Consider the following 20,268-nt stretch of genomic DNA (forward strand, 5'->3'; position numbering starts at 1 on the left):
TAGGGGTATGGGTACTGTAACTGCACTTATTGACGTTCTTGACAATATTATTTATGGCCTAGACTCAAGCAAGGGTACTTGCTTAGTGTTGTTGGATTTTTCTCGTGCGTTCGACTGCATAAATATGGACTTGCTTCTATCTAAGTTAATTTATTACGGTGTAGATTTAGGGTCACTCTCGTGGTTTAGAAGTTACCTTGCTGGGCGTATGCAGTCAGTTAAAATTGCTAAAAACGATGGCACTTTGTTGGTGTCTGACTCTAGACCCCTAAATCGCGGAGTCCCACAAGGCTCCATTCTCGGGCCCTTACTGTTTATTATATATAGCGCTGACATCGTTAACAATATTGAGCATTGTCAATATCACTTGTATGCGGATGATGTTCAGATGTACTACTCGGCCCGTCCTTGTGACTTTCCTGACTCAATTAATAAAATTAACGAAGACCTCGAAAGTATCTCCGCTTGGGCTGAACAAAACAGTCTGTTGCTAAACCCTATTAAGTCAAAGTTTATGATTTTGGGTAGTAAAACTCAAATTTCTCGAATCTTAGATGGTAGCCCTCAACTAAATATTAGAGGCTCATTAATAGAGCGAGTAGAGGAGGCCAGAAACCTGGGTATAATAATAGACAACCAGTTAAGGTTTGAAAAGCACATAGCGGAGCTAGCCAAATCATGTTTCTTTAGATTGAAAGTATTGTATCAAGTAAGAAACCTTCTAGATGAAAAAGTTCGCTTGACATTATGCGAATCGCTCGTATTGTCTAAGTTGAACTACGGCGATCTGGTGTACGGGCCTCGTCTGCAACAAAAGACTCGTCGATTAATACAACGAGTTCAAAACGCGTGTTATCGATATTGCTACAAAGTTCCTCCAAGGAGCCATATCACACAGTTTTTGAACAAATCTTCGACTCTGAATATGGCATCACGTAGACATTTACATCTTGCTTGTCTTCTCTTTGGCGTTATAAATTGCAAGTCACCCGAATATCTATTCTCTAAAATAAATATTTCTTCTTTTCACAACCGACATGCCACGAGATCTACTCGACGTTGCATTTTAGAAGTACACCCTCATAGGACGATTGCCTTTACCGGTTGTTTCCGTTATCTCGCGACCAAATGCTGGAATGATATCCCTCCGCCTTTAAGACAACTTAAATCCAAAAAAACATTTAAAAACCACTTTAAAAAACTTCTCCTTGAAAAACAAACCGCTGGGATTCCATTCGGCTATTTGGTTGCAGATTTTAGGATATAACATGGTGAGGCTGGTGTCACACAACTGGGAGACTTACACAGTACACACGGGTCGATTTTACCTACTAACTAAGTATTTTATCAAAAAATTATCACACGACATGCACATATCACACTTACACTGTACGATTGTTTCCGACGTACGTAAATACTTCTACATAAATATAATATTTGTTGTGACCTGGGTTCCGGCAGAAAATCAGTGCTTTGCTTGAAAGAGCGAAGCGTACCACTGAGCCGTGACCCTTTTGTCCTGCTGCAACGCACACAGTTTGTACTACCTACCTACTTTTATAAAATTTTACTTTTGTACCTACTCATTTCTATGCTATTTTCTTTGTAACTCAATTTTCTTTGTTAGTGTAATAATTATTGTTTTTTTTTTCTGTTATGATGTGTTTAAAATTATATTGTGTGTCATTGCAGCTGTCAAATAAATGATTAATCTATCTATCTATCTATCTATCTATCTGTATTTACAATGTCATTCTACGGTGCTAATAATTAGTAGATAATTAAGATAAGCGTTTGAAGAAGTGATTCAGTCGGCTTAGATAATGCATGATTAATTGACTAACAGTAACATGCCAAAACACTCTCCTATATCGCACACGAATCCCGGAATCCCGCGGCATATCCATACTAGCATAATGATTGAGGTCATTCACCCCAAGTGGCATAGAAATCCCCGATCACTGAATTGATAAGTTATCAAACTTCGAAACTGCTTTAAAGTATAATGACGTAGGTTCTCGGAGTATTTATTTTTAGAATTAATGTGTGGGTTGATAATCCGTTATACGCCTTCATTCATCCTTTACCCGTGCAAAGAAAACCTTCTATTATCATAACTTTACTGTAGGTACAGTGTATATATATATATATTATTTTATTATTATTAAATCTAAACACTTATAAGTGGCACTTGCACATGTGCTATTGTCACTTAAGTGTTTGCAATAGGTACAGTTTTAAGGCGCTTTTAAGCTTATTTTTATTTGGCTCATGCCGAATGTTCTCGGGTAGACTATTCAGGAACCCGGGGGACTTCAAATTTTCGCGCAGTTACTGCCCTTGTTTTATGCTTATGTTCTATTAGTATTGAGTTATGCTCTTCATTGCCATGGTTGTTAACTGCTAGAGGGTGAAATTGAATGTTTGTATAATCAATAACAATTACCTTTGTTAATAACATTAAACCAAATATATGTTCTGTCTATAATTTACCATGTCTACAAACAATTTGTCTGTCATTACCCCCACACTGAATCATCAAAGCAGGAATTCAATTTCAAGTTTGTATAGTGAGAGTCGGCAGTGACAGGCGCTGTCAATGTCAAAGCTATATTAAACTAGACGTATATCGACCGGGATATGAACCGTGATTAACTTTTATATGGGTTATTCGCGGACGGTCTAAATGACTAAACTGCAAAACGTAATTCAAGACATCAAGACCAAAAAAAGTAAGACAATGTTGCCACTGCAATAATTTGTTTGTAAAATAGTAAATTCCTTTTGATAAATAATCACGCTAAGATAATTTATTCATTAGTAACTTTACTCCTACTATTTAAAAAAAGTACTTTTATTTACTTATCTGTACATAAATACAAGACGCGCTGGTAAAAAAGTGGCAACATTTCTTACTTTATTCGGTCTTGAATTACGTTTTGCAGTTTAATGTAACATTTTGCCTATATCGCTCTTAGTCTACATCGCGAACGGTCCAGAACGCAAAATGCCTATATCATTTTCCGTCGTTTAATCTTTACGTTAGCGATGTCGACGGAGCCCCGCTGCCGCGGGACTCCTATTCTGTGCGGTTTGGCCATCAGCCATTTCAAGATAACTAACGAACATAACTTACCTGTGTATGATAGCGGATGGGTGTCAAAGTTGTGTAGACCGCGCTCGGTCTACCCTCATTCGTACGCGTCGGCTGCGTTCGCTTTCAACGTTAACAGTCCACCGGACGGTATCGGTCTGTCAGTTGTTCGGAACTGTCAAATTTTTGTTTTAACAGGCAGGCCGATACCGTCCGGCGGACTGTTAATCAGTGGGCCCCTTTACCACCGGACGCATTCACACTCGTCCCGGTATTCATATCCTGGACGATATCTTTAGTGAAACTAACCGTGAATGATTCAAAACTGTTATATTAAACTGCTATGACAGCGGATCAAACGGATAATATGTTTCCGTTAAAACTTAAATTTAAATTACCTTGTAAAAGGTACCTAACTAAGTACTCTATTGCAAGTAAAAAAATTCAATGAAAGTAAAAGTATTTAAAAATCAATATATTATGATATGTAAAACAAAGCATGAGCAACCGAACCATAGGTACCTAAGCAGTTTTAGTGGTTATTTATTTTAATTTTTACTATATTTTTTTAACTTTTAAATTTATTGTATTTTGTATTTGTAAGTTATGTAATGTGTCTATATAAACATTCAATATACACGTACCAACATATCAGTCTCAACTCCTAGGTGCAATAAAATAAAATAGGAATAATAAAAATCCCCATCCGTTTTCCGGCCCAGCCCAATTCGAACTTTAAGCAACGTCAATTAATAGATCTAGAAACGATATGGATTAGACGTGTCAGTGTCAAAAGTGACATTTTTGTTTGAAACGTCACATTTGAACTGACATATGTGATATCGTTTCTAGATCTATACGAATGAATGTGGAGGGAAGTACGTGGAAAGGAAAACCGAGGAATAGGTAGATGGACTATGTGAGAGATGACATGAAACGAACGCAAGTAAATAATGATATATGACGGGCGACAGAGAGGTGTGGAAGAGAAAGACATGCTGCATGATGCATGTCCCAAGTGAATGGGACAAGGGCAAGAGAATGATGATGATCGTTTCTAGATCTATTAACTGACGTATGTTAAAGTTCGAATCGGGCCGCCATTCCTTTACAATCTAGTTTACTTCCGACCCTTCCTGCGAATGTTCGCGAAGTTCTGACCCTGGCATAAATAGCCGCTAATGCCCTTTCTAATGGGGATAGAATTAGGCTATTGTTCTACCTAAAATGGCAAATTATACCTACCAACCGCGCTTTTTGAAGTGATAACTTCTTTAGCGGCGCTGTGCATTTTTTGTGATGCGGAAAAAATGTTAAACTCGCGACAACGTAAGACGTAAGACGCTTCGTAAGACGGACACGAGACCTGATCGAAAAACTGTTACAATGTCATTGAGTTTTCACTTCTGCCGGCACTCCCGGAGTGCAACCCGTTGTTTTTTTTTTCTTATATTTTGTAAAATATTGTTTTCGGTTACCGCGATAGTTACTCATGAAATAAAACTACTGAAACGGATTATATCGCTATATATTGAATACATACTTCATCCGGACGTTTCGAATCCTTTACAGCAGCGGTCGGCAACCTTTTAGCAGCCTAGGGCCATATAGTTGTTAACGAAGATGACGCGGGCCGCACTTTGGTAATATTTGTGACTTTAGCAGACTTTGTCGTTCGTCAGAATTACATACAAAATAGCCAGGGAGGCTCGCGGGCCGCAAGCGAGAGGTTGGCGGGCCGCATGCGGCCCGCGGACCCTGGTTGCCGACCGCTGCTTTACAGCATTCGTGGTCAACGGGTGACTGGGTGGTAGTTAATATTTGTGACTTTAGCAGACTTTGTCGTTCGTCAGAATTACATACAAAATAGCCATGGAGGCTCGCGGGCCGCAAGCGAGAGGTTGGCGGGCCGCATGCGGCCCGTGGACCCTGGTTGCCGACCGCTGCTTTACAGCATTCGTGGTCAACGGGTGACTGGGTGGTAGTTATTTTTTGTATTTTATCACATACATTTTTTCGGGTGTAGTAAACATATTTTTTCAGGATTGAAGTTGTTCAGGTTTGTGGTGTAATTTTTCAATGAAATTGTGCTTAATCTAATATGGAATAAAAAAATGGTACTACATATTAGTTTTGCGAAAATTAAAATAAAAGTATAAAATATTATTTACGGAATTAATATTCGTTTTCATAATAAATGTCAATAACTTAAATTAAATTTCTTTATTTTACCTTTTGTCCGTGACCACAGCTTGTGCAACCTGGCTGAAATTTAATCGCGTTAGTCCCTTTAGGGCCTCTTGCACCAGTCACTAACCCAGGGTTAACCGGTTAAACCTGGAGTTACCATGGTTACCAGTACAATTTGACACTTGGTTAAAGGTTTAAAAAACCAGTTAACCTCGGGTTAGTGGGATGGTGTAAGTGGCCCTTAATGACATTAATTATGTGCTATGAAGTATTTGAACAAATTAAATTATTTTCAGAGAATATTTTAATTTGTTTTTATCAAGTAGAAACACTACTATATAAATTATAAACTGAAATAAATGTCATATACTAAGAAAAAGTGACCAAGTCCTCCAGTGCCCCAGGCTGGAATAAATCCATCGTCGAACGATTTGATTTAGATTATACTTGGAAAAATTTGACTAATGCCGCTGTGGCCCGGTGGCCGAGTGGTTCAGGCACCTGCCGCGATAGCAGAGGACGCTGGTTCGATTCCAGCCTGGGGCACTGGAGGCCTTGGTCACTTTTTTATATGACATTTATTTCAGTTTATGAATTATGTGTACAAAACGCGAGAGTTAAAGGTGTTAAACATTCGTTTTTTTACTTCTTCTTCTTCATCTTCAATTTAAGAGGTATCCTCTTGTCGGTTGAGTATTTTCCATTTCTCCCTCTCACAAGCCATATCCCTGACCTCTCGATACGACACGACACCAGCTTTTTCTTTTATTTGGTCTACATAGCTACGTCTTGGTCTGCCCCTGCCTCTTTTTCCTCCTATCTTGCCTTCTACAGACGGGGAAAAATGATTGGACATTAAATATTTGTTACGACACGACAACTTCTTTAAAACTATCATAGAAGGCGTTTTTTTACTAGTATTAAAAAAACTAATACAAGTCGACTATTAGATTTTTTTTTTTATAATAAAATAACCAGTTATATGACCGGTTGCTCAGTAACCGCACGGCATTGTGACGACAACAACTTGATGAGGAACGGGCGTCATTAACGGCACAACAGGGTGTTCCAAACGGGAAACTGGCACAGTGGTTTACAGAACAGTACGGGCTACCACCAGTTTTGACGTTGACATAATGCTTACGTCCACGAAATTTACTTTCTGTACATCTCGCTTGCACTAATATGCCTGTACGAGTGAGATGCATAGAAAGTAAGTTACGTTGACGTGAGTTAATATGTCAATGTCAAAACTGGTGGTAGCCCTTTAGTATCAACAAGACTTTATACTACTAGAGTTTCAGTAAATGGGCATTTTCACTTAGTTAAAAGTGTACCATTTACTTTTTTCGGAAATCCATCAACTTTTGGGTTATTTAGACTCAAAATCACGAGGACATTCGACTTAAAAAGAAAATTAATGCGTCCCAAAAATGTCAGTTTTGTAACGCATTTTCACATAAGTACATTTTGTATGGTCTGTTACAAATCTGACACCCAAAATTTGTATGAAAACCTGGGGACACTGTTTTTCTTTGTTTCGTTCAATAGAACTCGTGATTTTGACCCTAAATAACCCAAAAAAAACGAAATGGCTAAAATGTTAAAGTTACCATGATAGGTACTGAAAACCTAAATATTATAGAAATCTTAAACACACTTACACACGCGCGCATTCACACACACACACACACTTTTTGAACTAGTCACACACTGGCTCTCCAGTTCGTAACTTTTTCTTTAGTATAGGACATATACTACAGTCTCTAGTCAGACCGTAAAAATTCTGCCGCGATTTTGATAGCCCACGCAGTGCAAGTGTCATTTTAAACGTCAAACTTCTATGAAATTATGACGTATACATAACACTTACACTGCGTGGGCTATCAAATCCGCTGCAGACTTTGTTTGGCGCGACTATACCAACCATACCACCATTACCACCACCATTTCATATGTATCTCTCAGTTACTTAAAGGTTAGCTGGAAGAGATCCCTTAACGGGATAAGTTCGCCTTTGTACACATTTATTGTATTCTCTCTGTGTTATGTACTTGTTTTGTGCAATAAAGTGTTTACTACTACTACTACTATATTTCAGTTTGTAAGCATACTGTTATAAGCCGACTGTGCCCCGCCTCCCCTTGAGCTCACTTCCTTCCGCGAGCAAGTTACAATTGCTCTCGGTCCCCCTTATTAATATACGTCATTAACTACAGAGTTTCTTCGCCACCTGGATTTTTGAGTGAAGGGGGGAGGGGGTAAGCCCCCCCCCACATCTGGCGTCTTTCGAGCGTCGGCGTCTGTCGGCGTCGGTCCAGCGCTATGGAAAATGACGTCGCTGCGCAGTTGCGTCGACGCTGCGTCGACGTTGCGTCGACGTCGGCCATAGAATTGTAGACGCCGACGCTCGAAAGACGCCAGATGTGGGGGGGGCCTAAACGGGAAGGAGCAACTGGGTTTTGGACATTTTTAGGGTTCCGTACTCAAAGGGTAAAACGGTACCCTATTACTAAGACTCTGCTGTCCGTCCGTCCGTCTGTCACCAGGCTGTATCCCACGAACCGAGATAGCTAGATAGTTGAAACTTTCACAGATGATCTATTTCTGTTGCCGCTATAACAGCAAATAATAAAAACAGAATAAAATAAAGATTTATATTAAGTGGAGCTTCCATACAACAAACGTGATTTCGGTACGGTACCCTTCGTGCGCGAGTCCGACTCGCACTTGCCCGGTTTTTTTCATTGGGTAAGACGATAGATCTATCAAGATCTATGAAAATGTTCGTATACGTACAATGAAGAAACTATATTATCTAAATTTCGGTTCATGTCAGTAGTTAATAAAATCTATATATTTGTTATATTTATAAGGCATAAAGTAACTAAAAAGGGCCCACTGATTAACAGTCCGCCGGACGATATCGGCCTGTCAGTTAGAACAAAACTTTGAGAGTTCCGATCAACTGACAGGCCGATACCATCCGGCGGACTGCTAATCAGTGGGCCGCTTAATAAAGGGGCCCACTGATTGACAGTTCGCCGGACGGTATCGGCCTGTCAGGTAGAACAAAATTTTGACAGTTCCGAACAACTGACAGGCCGATACCGTCCGGCGAACTGTTAATCAGTGGGCCCCTAGCATATCATTTTTCCCTGTTTAAATAGGTATTGTATTGGATGCAATTACCTGCGAGCTGCGTGAGTATTAATTAATCTTTATTTACATGATTTTGAAGTGATCGTCATACGTAATCTATTTGTAACACAATACGCTTGTATGAAATCTGGTTTGCCATGACTAATGTGACGTTCCACGGTAAAAGGTACCTTATGGCGGCTGGCACTTACGTCACATAGCGCCGCAATAATATTGGAGCGGCGTTAATAATAGCGTAAGCGCCAACCGCCATAAGATACCTATAAGAATCATTTGTGATGTCCCACGGTCACAAATGATTCTTCATTGTTAATACGTGAATTGTTAATCACTGAGGTCATATCAAAACCATTTCAAAATCATAACATTTTTTTAAATTAAAATTGTCTTGTCTTGAAGCTTTCTTACGGATTATTTTCAGCAACATATTTACACCCAGCTGAACCAGATTTCCCAGACGTACAAACTGATTTGCATAAAATGTTTGCGCTCTTTTTCATTTTTATTTCAGACAACCAGACCAATTTCTGGTTTGTGAATTTTAACACGGTTGATGAAAAGAGTTTTCAAAAATATTTATCGTGCAGGTTTGAAAACTTTCCACTTATGTAAAATTTTTTAGGATGACATGAGTACTATAAGAATAGTTCATAAGCCTTATTGACATTTAAAAATTTGTTATAGTTTTGATCTGATACGGCCAAGAAGATCGCTAAAGGGTGCCACAGATTACCAGTTTGCCGGACGATATTAGCCTGTCAGTTGTGCCTCTTAACGCTGATTGGTGCAAGCAAAATGAAGTCCGCCGGACGGTATCGGCCTGTCAGTTGTTCGGAACTGTCAAAATTTTGTCCTAACTGACAGGCCGGTACCGTCCGGCGAACTGGTAATCTGATGTGATGTGATCAAAATTAAGGGAGTTGTGCGTTAGACGCACGCCAATCACTCGACGTCTTTCTTCTTCTTTCCCCTGCCCTTATCCCACGTCATGTGGGGTCGGCACAACATGTTTTTCTCTTCCATTCTCCTCTGTCTTTCGTGTCCTCAGCACTCACTCCTTTCTTTCTCATATCCTCTTTCACACAATCCATCCATCGTTTTTTGGGTCTACCATACGCTCTCCGGCCATCAACATTCATCCCTAACATTCTTTTGCCTATATGGCATCACTCGACGTCTTTGTGATTGTTAAATTAGAATTGTAGTGAATGTGTCAAATTGGCATCAGCACTTACCGCAGCTTAAGTCATATAATACTAAATTCAAAATGCTTTCCCAAATCATCAGAACCGGAAACAAATTTGTACTCAACTGTAAATGCCTAGCCATTGTTTTGTTATCTTCTAATGAGTATTGCGGGGAATATAATTCGGCGGCTCATCAGGGTCTTCGATAATGTGTTACACGGATGTATAAGAGGAATGATTAAATCTGATATAGTTTTTAGGCATTGGAGGCAAACAAGCAGATGTATCTGAATTCTTATGTTTTGTTTCTGCCACCATATAGTTTTAGTTTTAGCTTTAGTCTTTTGCCAGGCCTCACTGAAAGTCAGCGTCATGTGTGTCGTAGGATACACAACGTGACAAGAAGTTGAGTGAGGACCTTTTGGGACAAATATTTATGTAATTGAATTTTAGTCTTGTGCTAATAAACATTTCTTATTCTTATTCTTATCGCCTGAACATAAGCAATTACTATCGCCCAGGGACCCCTGCAACACCAGAGGGGTTAAAAGTGTGTTGCCGGCTTTTAAGATAGGAGTACGTATCTTGAAAGTTGTATCGGTCCGGAAATACCGCGGGAGTTCATTCCACAGTTCAGCTGTGGGAGGCAGGAAATTTTTATTTGGTTCTTTTTAGTTATCATAAGTTTGAAATTTAACCTTGAATGGGACTTGGCCGGATCCATCTGCCATATGCCAAACGACCTATGCCCGTTCAGAATTAACACTTCCAGAAACAATACCTCCCCGTACACTAGGTGTGAGAATAGTGTGCATAAAATCGGAACGTGCCCCGATAACAAATACAATGACGTAATACTATTATGGCGAGGACAGTGAAAAGGGTACGCCTAATAGTTCGTAAACGTTTATTAATTGATACAATAATGGAGGTGGTTCTGGGGTGGGTGGTCGAAGGGTTAGGTTATGATATGAAATATGATAGAAAGAAGTTTACGAACTAGCTTAAAATTAGAACTGGTACAAGATGTTTACAAAGTTATAGAAAAATCTGTGCACCCATGGTCTAATAAAACATGGTCTTCTCTTCCCAGAGTGACACAGGCCTACGTCACAATAACATTGCCACTTTATTTCAACATAACATGTTACATGGGTACATTATACCTATGGTTAATAAGTTAAAATATTTCTTTATAATTTTCATTTATATGTCTTCTTCTTCCTCGCGTTATCCCGGCATTTTGCTACGGCTCATGGGAGCCTGGGGTCCGCTTGACAACTAAACCCATGATTAGACGTAGATACTATATTTCATTTATATGTATTTTATCTTAAATTTTCCAATAACACGTCCTTTTTAGGGTTCCGTAGCCAAATGGCAAAAAACGGAACCCTTATAGATTCGTCATGTCTGTCTGTCTGTCTGTCCGTCCGTATGTCACAGCCACTTTGTTCCGAAACTATAAGCACTATACTGTTGAAACTTGGTAAGTAGATGTATTCTGTGAACCGCATTAAGATTTTCTTACAAAAATAGAAAAAAACAATAAATTTTTAGGGTTCCCCATACATAGAACTGAAACTCAAAAATTTTTTTTTCTTCAAACCCATACGTGTGGGGTATCTATGGATAGGTCTTCAAAAATGATATTGAGGTTTCTAATATCATTTTCTTCTAAACTGAATAGTTTGCGCGAGAGACACTTCCAAAGTGGTAAAATGTGTGTCCCCCCCCCCCCCCCTGTAACTTCTAAAATAAGAGTATGATAAAACTAAAAAAAATATATGATGTACATTACCATGCAAACTTCCACCGAAAATTGGTTTGAACAAGATTTGGTAAGTAGTTTTTTTTTAATACGTCATAAACCGTAAACCGCAATTTTATTATGTTACTTGCTGTTACGGAACCCTTCATGGGCGAGTCCGACTCGCACTTGGCCGCTTTTTAATTATTCGTTAGCAATATCTTCCAATTCACGAAAGAAATTTCAGACGTTCGGGTAATTCTGTTTACACTACTGGCAACACAGGATTACTACTGTCACATGTGACAATTCGGATCTAGATAACTTCATGCCCTGACCGTCATCCTTGTCGAACGCGTGTTAATTGTTATTTCCTTCTCGCTCAGTGTGAGCAGTTGCAGTGTTTTCCAAACTTTTCAGGTCGTAAGCTTGGTAATTCATATTTTGTTACGAAAATGGTTGGCTGTTCTATTCGGAAGTGTAAGAGTAGGAGTGAAAAGGGTAGTTTTATTTTACTATGTTTCTACATGAATAACTTAAAATTAATGCCGTTAAAATAATTTTACCCGTTGGTTAAAATTCACCCACATTTTAAAGTTTGAGAACCTGTAAACAGCATGATGACGTAGGCCTGTGTCAGTTAGGTCATTCGCGAATCTCGGAAGAGAGTACCAGGCGGAATATATTATTATACCATGTGTGCACCATTGAATTTCAATGTAGGTATTTTTCCTGTCTTCTTTGACAAAATCTCTTAGGGGACTGCTGTTTTCATCGATTTATGCCAAGACCCCCGCCGCATCTATCTATCTGGCGTAGATACTATGTATACGTCTATATGTTTGCTATAAATTAAAAACCGGGCAAGTGCGAGTCGGACTCGCTCACGAAGGGTTCCGCACCATAATGCAAAAAAAACGGTCACCCATCCAAGTACTGACCCCGCCCGACGTTGCTTAACTTCGGTCAAAAATCACGTTTGTTGTATGGGAGCCCCACTTAAATCTTTATTTTATTCTGTTTTTAGTATTTGTTGTTCTAGCGGCAACAGAAATACATCATCTGTGAAAATTTCAACTGTCTAGCTATCACGGTTCGTGAGATACAGCCTGGTGACACACTGACGGACGGACGGACGGACAGCAGAGTCTTAGTAATAGGGTCCCGTTTTACCCTTTGGGTACGGAACCCTAAAAAAACGATGGTGGGTTAGAACTGAACGGATTTTCATTTGGTTTTCACTACCGCTAGTTTGGATATAAAACCATGTAATTTCACATTACACACTAATATATTATATACCTACACCAAATTAGAGAGTAACTACCTATATTATTTCCTTTTTAACGTCCACCTCATATATTTCTTCTATGTAATTAACTGGTTTGGTTTGATGTAAATAAATGCATTTTATTTATTTAAACTTTATTGCACAAAATATATACAACAATGTACAAATGGCGGACTTAATGCCAAATGGCATTCTCTACCAGTCAACCATATTTTCTTTTTATTCTATTTCTTTCTTCAATGTACAAAAACCTTCCTGTAAATTAATTTCTTTAATTGAACAGATAATGTTTTGGCTTTGATTAAATGTGTATACATTATCATGCCATTAACTGTTCGTTGATTTGTTAATCTGATATTAGTAATAAATTAATAATTTATTATGTGGATCGAGTTCAGTGCTAATGTGAATTACAATTCGCAATTTACTGGTGACTTCCGTGTGTCAGATCAGATGATACCGTCGGGTGACAAGCAAAAGTCACTAAGTACTATCAAAAAATTAAAGTAACAATGCACTCTATTACACTTGTAACACGGTTTCATCATCTCATCATCTCAGCCTATATACGTCCCACTGCTGGGCACAGGCCTCCTCTCGAGCGCGAGAGGGCTTGGGCTATAGTCCCCACGCTAGCCCAATGCGGATTGGGGACTTCACATACACCTTAGAATTTCTTCGCAGATGTATGCAGGTTTCCTCACGATGTTTTCCTTCACCGAAAAGCGACTGGTAAATATCAAATGATATTTCGTACATAAGTTCCGAAAAACTCATTGGTACGAGCCGGGGTTTGAACCCGCGACCTCCGGATTGCAAGTCGCACGCTCTTACCGCTAGGCCACCAGCGCTCTTTATATAACACGGTTTATTGTCCAATAATTTCAATGGTATTAGTTAGTGACTTCCGTGCGTCAGATGATACGTTGTGTCAGTCAACTTATTTAATTAAATATGGAATATTCAGTCATATTTAGTTACAATGACATACAAACGTAATAATAACATTAAACTATTAAATTACATTAATTTAAATTACTAAAGGACATAAACAGGAATATAAAACTAAAACTAACTACAATTAAATTAACTAAAACTAAAAATTAAAACAACCTATCAAAATTTTGGTGACTTCGGGAGGGTGCCCAACACGTAGGCAGCGTTAAACTTGTCACGGATATGGAACAAAGTTTTTATGTAAGGTGCAGGGGGACAATTTAGACTGCGGGGTCATTTAAATTAATCGTAATATCTTCTATGTTTTACATTAATAACTAGAGTGGCATATATGTGCAGATAGCGAAAAAGATGTATTGTGTGTGTTGCGTGTGACTCTAGTTAATAATAATAAACATGGAAGATATTTCGATAAGTTGAAATAACACCGCAGTCTAAATTGCCCCCCTGCACTTGAAATTAGATATTATTGAGAAGGTAGAATTAACAAAATTAACATTTAAATACCTACATTTCAAATTCTACTCGTAATAAAAGAATTGTGTACGACTTCCTAAGTTGTTGTAGGTTTCGATCAAACTCTGGCCTATATATTTCAATTCAAACCGGTCATAAAAGTTCAAGCAATAAACAATAAAATATTATGTAACTAATATATTTTATGATTTATACAACTGTAACGATTCGATATTGATATTGTTTCTAGAATTATGCGTGAAAGCAAAAATGTCTTTAAAACTTATACATATTGGAGTTTTCGTTATTCCCATTCTCATGTCGGTAAGTGTTTATTTTATAAATGAATACAGTAAAAGTTAGTCCAAAAGATAAAAAGGTACTTTCGAAATGCTTGGATAGCATAAAATAACAACTATTTTTTAAGGTAGTCCACAATATTGAAATTGAGCCAAACGAAACAATTTTATCTGAAATTTCAAGTAACATATCGCGCGTGAATCATGTATTACAAGATCTGATGAAAAAATACGATCTACTTAAACATTTGATTCAAACACAGACATACAAAATCAACCACAACAAGAATAAGTATAATGATTTCGTTACAATGAAGACACATTTTAAAATCAGAGCAAAAGAAAAGATAAAAGAGTCAAAAAAGACTTTTAGGGCAACTGAATCTTATACAGATCAATCAACTGAAGACAATGACAGTGGGATACATAAGAAAAAAAAACTAAAAGAAAAGAAAGTTAATATCTACGGTCATTATCGTCCAGGAGATACCGAGGTCCAGTTACGATATCCTCCCAAATCAGATGGTATTGGTAAGACTTTATTCTTTACTGATGCATCTGAAAATGATACGAATGAGACATATTACAAAGGGAAGCCAAGGGAAAAAAAAGTTTTCGGTATAAAGGACACTGTTTCATCAGATTCGCATGAAGACACATTTGTAACAAAAAAATATCAAAGAACAACGCAAAAGAAAAATAAATTACAAGAAAACCTTAAGCAACAAAAGATAACAAATCCAAGAGATTATTTAGATGACGAAATAATTAGAGGTACTACAAAAGAAAGTGATAATACAAAAGATGTACAAAAAGTATTAGTGATCCATATAGGTAATACAAATTCTAATGTAAATCTACTACGAACATCTAATCCAAATGAAGTGAAAATTCCGTCAACGAAAATGAAGGTATTAATATAATTTAGTATATTTTTCGCTTAATGGCATTTTATGAATGTATTTGTAACAGATACCTATAACGTGTATAGTTAACTATAATCAACACTCTCATGACTTCTAAATGTTTATTAAGTCGTCTGGATCATTTTTACTTAAACATTTATAAAAATATTAAATTTGAAAATGATTATATTGACAGTGAATGCATTGGGGCAATCTACGAGTATGAAAAGGGACCTTATTGTCGATGGCACTTACGCCGCACAGCGTCGCGCGGCATTATATTTATATCGGAGCATCGTTAAGTAAGTTATCGTTACTTTATGGCGTAAGCGCAATAAGGTCCCTTATTATAGACAACGTCACATTTGTAATTGCTAATTTATAAACATTATAAGACCAAAGTTTATATTTTAGCAACGCACAACGGAGTCAACTACTCATACGTTTAAATCGGATATAACAACCGACCCCAATTCAGATATAGAAGAGCATAAAGCGATGCAAGAAGAAATTTTGAGAGCGAAAACATTACGACATGAACTCGGTGATGCTTGCGTCCTACTTGTCGTTAGGAAATGTAAAAAAGTAATTAATTTGAATTCATATTTAATTTGAAGTTTAGAGACAGCGGCGGTGTGAGTGAAAACACAGAGGAATAAGTAAGATGAATTAATTATCTTGTGGTAAAAGCTACCGTTGAAAAATAAACAGACTATTCTGTATAAAATGGTGCTTATATGATGCAGCTATATATGCTATCATAATACTGCATTTTTAATTTACGGCGATTAACAATATCCTTTGTCCCATTAATAATTTACTGAAAACCCGACTTTAAGTTCTGAATGATTAAAATCAATAAATAAAATGATGGCGAGAAAATCGCTCTTTGATTCAATAGAAAAATAATGGTTAAAAAATTCATTGCATTTAACACGTACGAGAATTGGAATTCAAAATTTAGCGGCCCTATTTTTTAAATCAAGCGTAGTTATTGTGTGTGTGTGTACATATCTGTAGGTGATAGTTTAAAATTTGCAGGCATTAAAAGATGTCCTAAAAGATGTCTGCAAGAGAAGTAAAAAATGCTCAAGTAAATTCAACACAGATTTTACTGCTAACGGCATTGCTGCTTGTGACGAGGAGTTTAATAAACCAAAGGGGAAAAAAGGTCGAAATTATGATGATGACGATTCAGAAAATGATGATCACGGTCAGGATGAGGATGAAGAACTGACTGGAGGTATTTATTTAAATATTATTTCATATATTTTTCATATAAATAATGCTACATCCTCACACAAATATACTAAGCCCCACAGCAAACTCAAAAACTTGTGTTGTGGGCATCCAGACAACGATATAATAAATATTATATGTTTCTTTCATTTACAGCAAATTTCGTTGACTACACGAGGCAAGGGTTGTTAGACATGACATGTCTACAAGCTATAAGTGACGTTAAAAAGGTATTAATATCTTAAGTGTATGTAAAAAATATATTTAGCTACCTACTGTATATAAACAATTGACGTAAGCTTTTTATTTTTGTTACCGTTATCTACATATATGTATATTCTCATTTTTATAGAGATTAGGATCAAGTTCCATCTCTATTTGATTACAGTGACAGGTATCTATCTTGTATAATAGTTTTTATTATATGAATTCTAAATTATAATATTAATTTGAATTATTACGAAAAATATTATTATTTCAGGACAATATTCCGCTACAATTATTATTTTACACTTTTATGGCTCCACAATATTTAATAATATTTATGTGATATTTTCTAAGCCTTCGTCCATTTAGCACAATTCTCAGACACTTCTAAATATAAATTATTTATTTATTAAGAATTTCTCTTTTTTAGCCTATTGGTTAACGGCATTAATTCCGCCATTTGTACAGTCACCTGCAATAATATGTTACTCTTCGAAGGCCGCAAAAATATCTGACAGGGTCTTATTTGTAGAGACATAAGAGCGTGTCACATATTTTTGCGGCCTTCAGACAGTAACATGTTATTGCAGGTGACTGTACTGTATTGAGAAATGAAGATTAAATAAATATAAATATTTTTCAGACAAAAATTGCAGAAAGGACCAATCTCACTAATACCGATAACAAATCCCACGATGTTCATATATTACGTGATAAACTCGAAAACGCATGTCGAAAGGCATCCTTCGATAAATGCAATAAAGCTTGCAAATCCGCAAGCGACAAAACTTGCAAAAAACATGAATGTATTTCTGCGAAGGAAAAGGTTTTGAGGAAAAGTTGCAAAAGACGATGTATGGACAGCTATGGATATCGAGAAAACAGTTCCAGTGAGAGTGACTCAGATGACGACTCGGATGAAGATTCAGGCAGTGATTAAATTAATTTAAAATAATTATACGAGTTAATTTATTTTAATTTCGTTTTTGAGATCGGATGTTCTGTTTTAAGTACAGCATGGCAAAAAAGAGTAGAAATTAAAAAGAGGCAACATTGTAGTGTCGTCCCGTTTTCTTATTATACATATATTGGTTTGAAAGGGACGACACTACAGTGTTGCCCCTTTTTAATTTCTACTCTTTTTTGCCAAGCTGTAGGTGTCCTGCCTAATCTGGCAAAGTTAAAGTTAACGAAAGGTTTCTGACAAAAAAAAATTTTTGGCACAAGCTTTACATACCCACTTTGCCGCTCTAAATTATTCATATCAACGCTAAAGGAAGCTGTAATTTTAACTACAAAACTTATCGACAGTGCCATTACCGGACGGCAGTCACGATATTCCGGCATCCGGAATATCCGGAAATAGTTCTGCTAAATTATTCCAAGTGTTAGGTAGCTGACTGTTGAATCGGTAAGAATAGACTTTGTCGTGGTTACGGAAGTGGGTTTAAACATGAATGTGTTAGAGTTATCCCAAGAAAAGTCTGCAACGATTTTGATAGCACACGCAGTGCAAGTGTTATTTTAAACATATCATGAAGTATGACGTATAAATAACACTTGCACTGCGTGTGCTATCATAAATTGTTGCAGACTTTTCTTGGTATAACTCTAACACTATTTTAACGAATCAAGGGGCCCACCGATTAAGAGCCAACACGAGTGGTCATTCCTCCATACAAAACGTACTCCTCGTTTTCCTCCGTGGTTTTTGAAGCTAGAGCAATGATTTTTTCTACACAGATTAATATTTTCAATATCTGTGTCGGACCGTTTTGCTTTTTTTGATATTTCTGTTTTTTAAGGCGCTAGAGCCCTTCAAAAATGGCCAAAATGGCCTAATTGACTATGCCGCAATGAGAGGCGTGGTATTCAAAACTGATATCAATTAGCCAAAAAAGCAAAACGGTCCGACACAGATAATTTCATAATCATTTAGATTTCCAAATTTGGTTACGATTGGTTAAGTTTTGGAGGAGGAAACCGAGGAGTACGAAACCTCGATTTTTGACATTTTTACGCAGGATTTTTCGCCTTGTCCTTATCGCACTAGTTTTAGGGGCCGCTTCTGTTAGCGAGACGGGTATATTTACCTAAATTATTTAAATCTCAGCTCCTGTTTCATCTTAACAGCCCGCCGGACGGTATCGGCCTGTCAGTTAGAACAAAATTTTGACAGCTCCGAACAACTGACAGGCCGATACCGTCCGGCGGACTGTTAATCAGGGTGGGACTTGAACCACTCCACTTTTAATTTATTTCTAAGCTTAACATTGAATAAATACCAAAAGTTTGCAAAACATTCAAATCTCCATATCAACGCAATCCTTTCAATAACCCCCCAGCGTATTTTGTTTTTTCCTCAAAACCGAATCCTCGAAATGACTGGGGCTATAAGGGCTTCAATGGTACTTAAGTCTACCTTACGTGACTATAGCTTTTTGACTGAGCGTAATGTGGGGAAATGGAATTATCGATAAACAATTTAATGGAAGGTTGTGGGTATGGAGACGCGGGTTAACGATTATTGTCTTGTTTTAAATTGTTTATTGATGTTATGTTGACGTGTTATGTGAATGAATATTTTTGACAGTAAAACTGAGCGTGGAAAGGAAAAATGGGAATACAAAAGACTGGGAGGAATAAACGTATTTATATCACGCATTTTATATAAAGAACACGTTTATTACCAGAAATGAAAATATACATATTACATTTGGAAATATTATTTTCTTGTATTCATAAATTCCAATCCAACATTCATAACATAAAAGTATCTTAAACTCAATTTGATGATTTCAGTTTCACAAGAATCGATACGTCTATTATTTTCTGGTAAGCTAACTTTCTCAGTAAAAAGTCGCTAAAATAACTTTTGTATGAAAGATCAATATTTCGCGCCTGCATTTTTCAAACTTGGCGCCCCTTTTCTATTGACAAAACTAGCTCGCCAGGGTATATCGTATGTCTTTAGCATGTTCAAAATGCAGGTACCTTTGGGCTGTATATTTTGTAGTAATTGATTAAAGTAATCTTCTTATTCAGCTAAAGATTCAACTAGATATCTGGTGTAGGTATGCGTTGTACTTAATACTTGATCGCTCAACAAGCTCAACATTTAAATCGCATTCGCACTGCACACACCATTAATAATCACATCGTACTACTAACATCGATACCTAACTATTCAAACTATCGATACCAGTACATCTCTATCATGTTTAGCACACAGGCTCTGACGTAGGTCTATAAAATCAGAGCTAAGCTTTTGATTTGAGCGCGGGCACGCGACTTATTTGCGGCGGAACCGAGCTTCCTCGGAAACTGGATAATTTATACTATTGCTTTGTATTTTATGTGGAAATAACTATATTTTAGAGATAGGTACTTGAGATTAGGGCTGATTTAGACGGCGCGCGAACTCGCATGCGATTTTAGTTACATTTAGTCCAATTCAGCCGACCGATCAAAACCCGCAATGTATTGAAAGTCGCATGCGAGTTCTCGTCTAAATTAGCCCTTCAGGTGACG

General features: G+C 37.3%; 1 protein-coding gene and 1 long non-coding RNA gene across 2 annotated transcripts; both read left to right on the forward strand.

Moving 5' to 3' along the window:
* The first annotated feature begins 14,306 nt into the window (after window positions 1–14,306).
* Window positions 14,307–16,657, forward strand: LOC134675718 (uncharacterized). Its single transcript, XM_063534026.1, has 5 exons — window positions 14,307–14,411; window positions 14,515–15,297; window positions 15,706–15,876; window positions 16,333–16,534; window positions 16,614–16,657. The coding sequence occupies exons 1-5, from the start codon at window positions 14,358–14,360 to the stop codon at window positions 16,655–16,657; spliced, it is 1,254 nt and encodes a 417-aa protein (XP_063390096.1). The 5' UTR covers window positions 14,307–14,357.
* A 3-nt stretch (window positions 16,658–16,660) lies between these two features.
* Window positions 16,661–17,701, forward strand: LOC134676035 (uncharacterized). The gene is made up of 2 exons (XR_010099869.1): window positions 16,661–16,760; window positions 17,381–17,701. It is a non-coding gene; the product is annotated as an uncharacterized LOC134676035 (long non-coding RNA).
* The last annotated feature ends 2,567 nt before the right edge of the window (window positions 17,702–20,268 follow it).

This window comes from Cydia fagiglandana, chromosome 23 (genome assembly GCF_963556715.1).
Source record: "Cydia fagiglandana chromosome 23, ilCydFagi1.1, whole genome shotgun sequence".
NCBI lineage: Eukaryota > Metazoa > Arthropoda > Insecta > Lepidoptera > Tortricidae > Cydia > Cydia fagiglandana.